At 36.7% G+C, this 10,000-nt stretch overlaps 2 protein-coding genes across 2 annotated transcripts in view; one reads left to right on the top strand and one right to left on the bottom strand.

Annotated features, from left to right (window-relative positions):
• Window positions 1-8,352, bottom strand: part of LOC140953420 (uncharacterized) — a 19,922-nt gene extending 11,570 nt beyond the window's left edge. The window contains exons 1-5 of the mRNA XM_073402904.1: window positions 8,253-8,352; window positions 7,652-7,900; window positions 3,731-3,925; window positions 2,563-2,618; window positions 835-1,013 (exon numbers count right to left, since the gene is read on the bottom strand). Coding sequence (XP_073259005.1) covers window positions 835-1,013; window positions 2,563-2,618; window positions 3,731-3,925; window positions 7,652-7,875 — 654 coding nt within the window. The 5' untranslated portion in view covers window positions 7,876-7,900; window positions 8,253-8,352. The remainder of the gene's footprint in view (window positions 1-834; window positions 1,014-2,562; window positions 2,619-3,730; window positions 3,926-7,651; window positions 7,901-8,252) is intronic.
• Window positions 8,353-8,454: 102 nt separating this feature from the next.
• Window positions 8,455-10,000, top strand: part of LOC140931306 (uncharacterized) — a 2,643-nt gene continuing 1,097 nt past the window's right edge. Inside the window, exons 1-2 of the mRNA XM_073381091.1 lie at window positions 8,455-8,562; window positions 9,645-9,987. Of these exons, the coding sequence (XP_073237192.1) occupies window positions 8,503-8,562; window positions 9,645-9,987 (403 nt within the window). The 5' untranslated portion in view covers window positions 8,455-8,502. The remainder of the gene's footprint in view (window positions 8,563-9,644; window positions 9,988-10,000) is intronic.

The following is a 10,000-nucleotide window of genomic DNA, read 5'->3' as shown; positions in this document are numbered from 1 at the left end:
AAACAATTTAAAAAAAAAAAACCCAAATCCCCTTAGCTGGTAGACAACAATTCATATGAAGTGCATTGATTTCATAACTAGAGCACATCAATAACCTATTATTTCTAGTACATTTACGCCTCCTTCAAGATAAACCATCTCCTTAAGACATTAAGCCTTGCTGTCCTAAAAGCGGCCAAAGAAAAAAATTCACAAAAAATAATATTGTTCAAATTTCTTTTCGTTAAATTGGAAAATAAATAATTATGGAAATAAATAGTTTTATGCAATAGTTCTGCCAGGGAGGTTTAATTTGTATAGGTAATAGCATGATTTGTAGTGATATTTGGCATAAATACCACGAGTGATATTTCAAAATTGTTATACGAAATTTCACGAGCCGTTAGGCGAGTGAAATTTGAGACAATTTTGAAATATCACAAGTGGTATTTATGCCAAATATCACGTACAAATCATGCCATTATTTGTTTATACTACTACCCACAAAAGGTTTGTAAGTTTCACATGTAGGTATTTCAAATTAAGCTGAAATACCACTGCTCTAAGCCAATCAAATTGCAGAAATTTATCATGTAGTAGTATAAAAGTGGTAACACCATCAAATTTCATCCACAGATTTAAAAGTTAGAGTGACAAATAATCTTGCCATAATGTGGTTAAGGAGTGAAAAGGTTAAAGCTTCAACCAAATACAGTGCAGACTAATGGGAGATAAATAAAATAATGTACATGCATCCCATGCTTGCCCTTGGTCCACATTAAGCCTTGGTACAAGGTAGAGAGCTAGGAAGATAACCAGGTTCAGTCAAATCATGGGATATATTTTTTCTTTCACCTGAACTAAGTTGATGCTGTAAACTAAAAACCACAAGGCCAGTGCTATTGTGAAATAATGAATCAATATTCCTTGCGCTCTGCAAAATGTGGTAGGATTCTCATGAGCCTCAGGCAAAAATCTGCTGGTACAGAATGCCTTCTCTCTTCCCAGTCCATTAGCTACAGCAACAAGGAAAGCTAGATAGACAACAAAGAAATCAAGGCTTTATGTTTATTGCAGCATTGATTCTTAAAATTGTAACCCAGCCCACTTTCAAATACTAGCTGCGAGTGCTAAAATAAACGAACAGAGAACACGCAGAGTCGCCGGCTGGTAGAGTTTAGTGTCGATTAGTGTTTCAAATGGCTAAAACTGACCCAGTTTCACCTTTTTACCCCAACTCTTTTATTGAAAAAAGGAACTTTGCAATGGGAAAACCTACAAGACGTACGAAAAACGAGCCTTTAGGCTGTAAATATCTACTTCAGTTTGATGGTGTCTTACAGAGATTTCCTTCAATAACCCAAGCCAATTCCCAGGTATAGCGCCTGCGAGCAAGCTCTCCTATTTGATGGATGATATATATACTGAAAATAATAAAAAAAATAATATATACTGAAATAATTCAAAAATGATGGATAGGTTTTCAGGATAACAAAAACTTAAGACATACCTGGGTAGCCTGCGAGCAAGCTCTCCTATTTGGGCGAGCGAAGCAAGTCTCGCGAGAACGCGTGAGCCAGCGTTCTCACGAGGCTCGCAGGCTACCCAGGTATGTCTTAAGTTTATGCTATCCTGAAAACCTATCCATCATTTTTGAATTATTTCAGTACGACGAGCTTCGCTATTACCCTGAAAGTATCTTTTAGTGGAAGAAAAAGAAATTTTCTGTCCATGGAAAGTGTCCAAATTTCTCCATGCCGCTTTGTTTGCGAATGTAAGGAAAGTTAATGTTAGCGAATTTCAGGTTAAAAATTAGGGCATTCTGAGACTCCGACATCGAAAACCGATCTTCCAATTTTTCTCACAAATAAGACAAGGCAAAACTCCAAGGTCAAGAATGAGGATTCACAGTAAGCTTCAGTACTGACTGGATGATTTTTTTCTATCTAGAAAGGGGTGACAGGAGCCTACCTACAGTGTGTTAAATAATAACTGAGGTGGTTTGCACTTTAAGGTGTAAATTTAAAATAAATAAAATTCAAATCTGACAGTCTTTAGTTCACAAGTTAATAAGAACTGGCTAATTATTATTTTATTGTCTTAACAATAGTGTTCTTTGTTAAATGTAATAGAGCACAAAAGAATGGTGGCACAAAGTTAAGGAAGGTGTCACATGACTTTTTGCACTCTGAACAGTCTGACTGTAGTTACCTGGTAGCATTAATTCTGTGGCCATATTAGCATTTCCACACAAAGCTCTATAAACTTGGGTGAAACACTGCTTTTAAAAACTCAAACAAATAAGAAAAACTGTGCAAACCTGAATTTGAGAGAGATTCTTTGTGTACTTATTTTTTATCATCTTTTAGATTCTTAACTCTACTGATTAATTGGTTTTTACAATTTTCCATTCTTATTGAAGTGAAATCCATTTATTCACTTGTAACCTACAGTGTTATGTAAAATATCAAAAGTAAAGAATAATTGACAGCTTTAAACATAAAGTGTCAAAAGCTGCAGTGTTCTTGTTTCATTAAAAATATTGACAAAAATTTTATTAAATGATAAACCATGCATACTTACCAATGGCTGCAGAAAGGCCTTGAATATAAAGTGGAATTATATGGGGAAATAATCGCCTGCCAACATCATAAGAATGAAAACAAAGTGATTAATCAATGAATGTAGTACATGTAGCACTACAGATACTGAACAAAAACATCAAGAACGTATAAAATACTGTATCATCTTAGATATAAAAAATATCTGCATGACTGAAAACATTATAACAGTGCAACATGCCTTAGAATGACCACCCAGCCAGATCAACAAAGATTCAAGACAATTTATTTTTTCCATAGGCAGGCATCCTTGCCAAATAAGCTTCACTTACAAGTAAGCAACATGAAAATATTAAATAGCACATGAAAATTTCAAAATGACACTACATAAAAAGTTGATTGGAATTCCTCTGGTAGATTAAAAAATTGTGCAGTTCTTTGAGGTAAACATTTATTTTTAAAAAAAATAATATTCTTCAAGGGTCAACATAGATTTCATGAGTTCTTGAGAGGTATAATTATTATGTATTCCCCACAACATGGCTTTTGAGTTAGATGTACAGTACATTTCTGTTGATAAAAATGTATAAATACAATTCTTACTAGAGGTATATACATATAGTGCTTAACCCATTCGCCACTGGAGAAAATGACTAACCCTTCGAAATGCGTTTTGAAGCTAGTTGAGTGGTTTTCTGGTCACTGTCATGCTATTAAGAGCTAAAACTTACCACAAAGCCGTTTACAGGTCGTACACTTGACGGCCTTCTGATCCAGATGCAAAATATTAGCTTGCCAAGTTCGGGCATGCGCAGAAAGCAAAATTTTAAGATAGTTTTTGCGTTTAAAAGCTAAGATGAAATTTTCAGGTCAATGTTACAGGGTTTTTGCCTTTTTCTCCAGTGTCCTTGACTGAATTGTGCTCATTCTGGTATGGTTTGAAAGATCTCTTCACTCTGCACAAGTTAGCAGACAAATGTTGTCCTTGACCATTAAAACTGATGCGGTAGAAAGGACGTGGATCCGCAAGGGTGGCTCATGGACGAATGGGTTAAAGTAACTCGAGAAAGAGACCCATCATCTAAAAAATATCCCATTCATAATAATATTATCGTGCAATCACATTAATAATTTTTATCCTAATTAAAAAGAACCATCTCCCACAACCATTGTGATTTTCTAAGACTTACAGCTGTTTGATTCGGAGCCAAGTTGCTAAGATGATGACAAAACTCAGCAAGCTAACAGCAATAGCAAAGTTGTCCACCACTTCCAAAGCATAATCCTCAGTAGGAGAGAAGAATACCCAAGAACAAGGAGGCACGCACATCGTGCCATTGTAAACAAGTGGTTTGTTACATGGGTACATTGGCTTTGGCATAATGCTAAGGAAAAAAAATCAGGGGCTTTGGCATACATGTAATACTAAAGAAAAAAAACAGGGAGTAACTGTAACTACATGAAAATAGAGAAATATCAATTGATAATGGTCAATACTAACTGATTTGTTCATATCAGAAATTGACGACCAATATTTTACTGATGAGGGTAAATTTTGTGACTTTAAACATGATGTCCATGATGAGGCTGCCCTCCATCAAAATGTTGCCTTAAGAAGTTTCATGTCATAGTCATATATGCAGTGCACATGGACTTCAAAGAAATGGGATCAGTTTATATTCCCAGGCATGTTCATCAAGTTCAAAATAATCTTTTCTATGCTTGTTCATCAAAGAAATGTGCCAAAATGCATATGTTGCATATGCAGAGCTGTTCTTCTTTTCTGCTAATAAAACCAATATCTTGGCTCAAATTCTGGGTCTTTGCACTTTTTTACATCTGCTCTTATGGCTAAATAGGAATTTATTTCATTTTGTAATTAAATTTTGTTTTTGTGGGGGGATTACACATGTAATGACCTCATTTATTGGCACAACACCTAGAAAAAACTCCCTAGGCTAGCAAAAAATAATCAAAAACTTGTGATTCAGAGAGTAAAAACTTGCTCACCAGAAATTGAAACCTCACAAGCAAGAATTCACATATAACTGAAACTGGCAGCAGAAACTTCATGCTCGTGATTTGGAACTATTAGGCTGCGAGCAAGCTCCGGGGCGCTCTGGTGGCAGGGCGGGAAAAGGAAGGAGAGCTTGCAACTACGTCTCTGGCAATATTTGAATTCCATCTCCAATTCCCCTGTGGCTTTCCGGCAACTGAGCTGTCAGATTTCCGCCAATCAACGCGAAGTGGAAATGAACGTTGTAAACAAACATTGAAAAACATGTGCCAAGGGTAATGATGTCATTACTAATGTCATCTCAACCAATCATCATTATACATTTGCATCGACTTTTTTGACACAGATATTCAAATTCCTGAGACGTGGTTGTAAGCTCTCCTTCCTTTTCCCACCCCGCCACCAGAGCGCCCGGGAGAGCTTGCTCACAGGCTAGAGAACTTTTGCTATATGTACTTAAATTATTACGCTTCCATCCAGCAAATCTTCAGTGGTCTAGTGGTCATACTGGACCATCTGGGTCGTGGGTTCGAATCCTACTGTCATTCGTCTAGAATTTTTTTTCTTTCAAATTGAAGAGACTTGCACTCTCATGGACATTCCGATTGAAATATCATCCAAGTGTGATATAAAAGCAGAAAACAGATCTACCTTGTGTCAACTTTATGAGGGGAGAAAGGGGCTAGGGCCGATGGGATCTAATGCTGACCGTCCACCATCTTGTTTATCATTGGGTTGAGGAGAGCTGCTGGTATCAAGAATTGAGTCAAATATGCCATTCTGCACATGCGTATGGCCTTATGCCTATGCTTAAGTGCTAGTGAAAACCAGGCTTTATAGCCATCTTCGCCTTTCATATTATTACTTGATTATCGACAGTATCGACACACGTTTTATCCAATACTTAAGTTTTTACTTTTCAACAAGTTTCCTGAAAATAATGTTTTGACCATTTAGAGACATGTGCAAAAAAATAACGTAAAACGATTTGAGATCAAAAGATATGATATCTCCTTTGAGAATACACGCTGTCGGTTCGTTCCAAGCCTGCTAACTTTTCCTCAGAAGAAAAAAAAAGAGCGAAAAAGCTGTGCCTTTTTACTACCCTCGTTTTGCTGATTCACTGTTTTCCTTTTTTGCCATTATTGTGGAGTAAAACGTTATTTCTATGACACAGGTTTGAAATCAAAAGCTCTTTGAGTCCTAATGTGGCATAACATAGCTGTACGTTTCGCACTTTCTCTTTGACATTAAGACTTGACATGGTGGTGTTGGTCTTTGATTTAAAATGATGCGCTCTAAATTCGTTTCCAGGCAACCAGAATCCATGGAAAGGGATGAGTTCTCTGAATTCTGTGTATGGAGAGCTTTTCAAAGAGATCATTAATGTCGATGTTGTAACCAGTTTAGTAATCTAGTATACTTTATTTTTCATACACACCGATTTGCCATGCATCTCCGCCCGCAAAAAGCAAAAGCTGGATGAGAAGGGTGGATTATTAGCAAGATACATGTTATACGTAGCCGTCATATACATACAGCTTCATTCTGTGTGCAGCTTGTGGTTTGTTGTTCTGCTTCATGCTGCTCATGTTTTTTTATTATTTTGTAGCTATTAAAATTGCTTTTAGGGATAACCAGGCACAGATCACTAAAACAATTAGTCGATTAGATTCAGAAAAGGTAAATTAATAATAAGTTGTGTAATTTTGGCTAATTTGAACGTCAGGTATTTTCTTTCACAAAAACAAAGTTTTTGACTTCAATTTTTCACTTAACATGGCTGAAACTACGACATAGAAAGTTATCATTGCAAGCCTGTGTATTGTAGTTTTCAGTTTTGGTTCTTCAGTTTGTCAGTCTTAATGTCTTAAAACTTCAAGCTTTATTTGGAAAATGACAACACACAATCGCTTTGTAGTTTTATTTACATGTACCATCAACCAGAATGCAGTGAGAAAGGCTCGAGAAGCTCATTTAATACACAAAGGAAACACATTATTTCCTCTAGGAATAAATAGATGTGATGAAGCTCACTGATATATGATACCACCTACACCAATAACAATCCATTGCTTTTATTGACACTTTTTCAATTATACTTATTTGTAACAATCGTTTAGGTAATATATCAAACATGAGACGCAGTGTTTCATCACAAGATGAAACACCGAGAAGAGAGTTGAAAATACGACGCGTAGCAGAGTATTTTTGACGAACTTCAAGGTGTTTCATCTGGTGATGAAAAACTGTGTCGAATGTTTGATATTTCTTCTCAAACGAACTCATTTTTGAAGCAGAAATTAAGGATGCAAAAATGAGCAGTTTTTCATCCGATATCCAAACACTCATTAAACATTAATTTTCTTTGAATTTTCTTTATGAATTATTAATGAGTTTGAGAATTTTATTTCCATGCTTTTAGCCCCTGAAGAAAGTTTGTTTTCAAACCGAAGTATTGGGCAATTTGTTTAAATATATATTTATTTATTTTATTCTTTTGTTTACTTTTTCATTGCCTTGCCGTAAGGATCAGTTTGCTGTTTCATATGTTACATACAAGAAAGCCAGTAAAAACAAATCCATCTACAAACTTCAAACATCATTTTCAGCGTTGGTGCAACCAGAAATTAAACCCCTTGGTGCAAAAATCCGAAACTAGAAAAAGGAATCAATTTTCAAAAGAAACAGTTTTTTTCTTTACCTTTTGTTCTAGTTTCTTGCTTTTTGTTTATATATATATATTTTTATTTTTTATATTAATTTTTCTCAGTTGGTTTATATACTATATGCAATCGCAAATACGAAAGTGATCACGAGCAGATGTTGTATTTTTTGCTTATGCGCAGTGCGTTTTGTTGTGGTGTTCTGCTGACTACTTGTTCCCAGACTTCCATTGCCGTTTCCCATTTCCCGTTTCCCGTTCCCCATTCCCCCTTCCTCCTTTTAGTAACATCCAGAGCTATTAAATCAAATGCCTTCACAAAAAATCGTACAATTGTTTCTCCTAGGCCTTGTAAGTGGAAAATGGAAATGTCCTAAAAATAGAAATATTTGTTCTTAAAAAAAACAGAAAATAATAATATGTTCGTACCTCTTATTAATGTGGGGCTCCGGCGGTGCAGGCAATTTGTTTGCGTAGAAAATAGCCGGAAGTAGAGCAATTCCCCAGACGAATATCAATCCCATAACCACGACAAACGTCACAAGTAAGCGACTTCTCTCACGAGGCATATAAGGTGCGTCGCTGCCCGAAGATGTGCATGAAATTTCCTTTGTATCTTCTGGTACTCTATTGATTACTTTGATATCCGCCATTTTGCATGCATACACACGCTCAGTTCTGAAATCAATTCAAAATCAATCAGCGTGAAATGAGAGACCCTGTTTAGACGGCCAGTATTAAATGACTCACTCTATCCGATCCTAATGGGAAAATGAAATTCATAAGGCATAATGAACGAAGTATCGAGCAGATACCTTGTTTTGTATTTTGATGAACTGACGATGAAATGCTTAGGATAGCTGAAAGATTTAAGTTAAGCTTTAAACCCACAACTTAGGGTTATTATTATTAAAACGTACACCATGTTCAGGAATGTATACAGCTGAACTGATTAGTAAATTAAAAAACCCAACAGTAGCCCTGGAAAAGTTATACGTTACGCAGCATTAACAAACACCTATTACAATACCTGAGTGGAAATAAAGCCGCCTTCTCAAAACAGAAGTTTCTTCAAGGTTGTCTCTGCGATCCACCCTTGCGCTCCGGCTTGCGCTCCACTAAATCAAGAAAAAAGCCTGGGGGACTGGACAAAGCAAAGCGACATTTCATTCAGCGTAAGTGAAGGATTTCCCGCTTCACGAAACTTTCCCGCCATATTTGCACTCCAAGAGCCAAGCCAAATATTTCAACTTGAAACTACGAGATTCAAATGTAAAGCTATGGTACAGGAATTTCTGATTCTCCGATGTTTTTCCTGCACTACCTTCCAAGTCCACCAAGTAAGAATTGTTTGTATTTTTGCAAATTCCAACTTGCTGTCATCAATTTCCAAATCAAAGATGACGAATTAAAGTCAACAAAATCTTTTTGATGAGTATCCTCCTAAACAGCCCTAAAACATCAGCTGGCTTATCTAGAATTTCCTTATTAAGTCTATATACTAGTTGTAAACTTAACAAAAAGATATAGCTCAATACCTTTCCTTACAAATCAGCTCGGATGTTGACCAGCCATGATTCTGGATAAGTATATGCATCAGTCAATTCCACCTGCGCACAGCGCCCCCCCACCCGGGCTACTGCGTGGCATTTACCCGCCAAGTCAGTCCCGGGGGTGGGGCATTTGCAAATTTTGCACTGCCCAGGGGCCGGGCATTTGCCAACCCCGGGGCCATTCCTGAGCTTTTTACACGCAAGCTGTTTCCTATCAGAATATAACTACACAAAAGGTTTTATTGGGAAAAAAAAACAGATTGGCTCATATGTCAAGGACAGGAATAAATTGTAGAGGGTTGTAAAGGCATGGTCTCGATTTTATGCATGCATTTCTTCATTGCTTTATGTCAAGCCAGAATTACATAGCGAAATTGGAGCTATTGATGTGAATCAACATTTTTGGGTTATTGAATCAAATTTCTGATATTATTTGAAGAACTTCCTTTCATATTTATAAAACTATTCATAACATATAACTTTACAGCACTCTATTAATTTTAATGTCAATAATTTTATATCAATACTAAAACCATAAACTAGTGCATATCGTTGCGGCGTGAAGTCTTAATTAGAATCCTAGCACTATTACAAAGGAAGACGTAACAAAAAAAAAACGCACATTAAAATGCTTAAAATGGCACTATTTGACTGTGCGGTCGATGAAAAATGTTGCAATGTTGACGGAGGACGGGGCATTTGCCCTCTTTTTTCATCCCCACCACCAGGGATTTGACAGCTCAAGAGTCCCCACCCCCCGGGAATTTGCCATGGTGGGCTGGGTGCAGGTGGAATTGACTGATGTATTAGCAATGGCAATAATTTTTGTTCATTAAAGTTACAACTGCTTAAACTATGACTGTTACCAGGTTAAGAAGAGCAAGAAGTGGATTTGTAAAGTTTGTGGAGAAAAGCAGTCCATCAAAAAGATTTATGGACAGGGCAGTGGCCAGGATTGCCGCAAGCATGTGCAGGAATTAAATCTCAAATGCGGAGAAGCTCAAGCAGTAAAAGACCTAACAGCGTTGGACTGTCATGACAACAATGATTATGGCAATGTCTCTGAAAACATGCAAAGTGCAGGCAATATTGCAGTCAATGGCAGAAGCCCAACTTGTGAAGACAACATGACTGCATACATGTGTAAGCCCCCTACCATAGAGAGTAAATGGAAAATGTTCTTGGAGAATATGTCTTCCTCTGATGACAATGGTAAATTCAAGTT

Source organism: Porites lutea, chromosome 1 (genome assembly GCF_958299795.1).
Source record: "Porites lutea chromosome 1, jaPorLute2.1, whole genome shotgun sequence".
Classification (NCBI taxonomy): domain Eukaryota; kingdom Metazoa; phylum Cnidaria; class Anthozoa; order Scleractinia; family Poritidae; genus Porites; species Porites lutea.
This window is presented reverse-complemented; position numbering and strand designations above follow the sequence as displayed.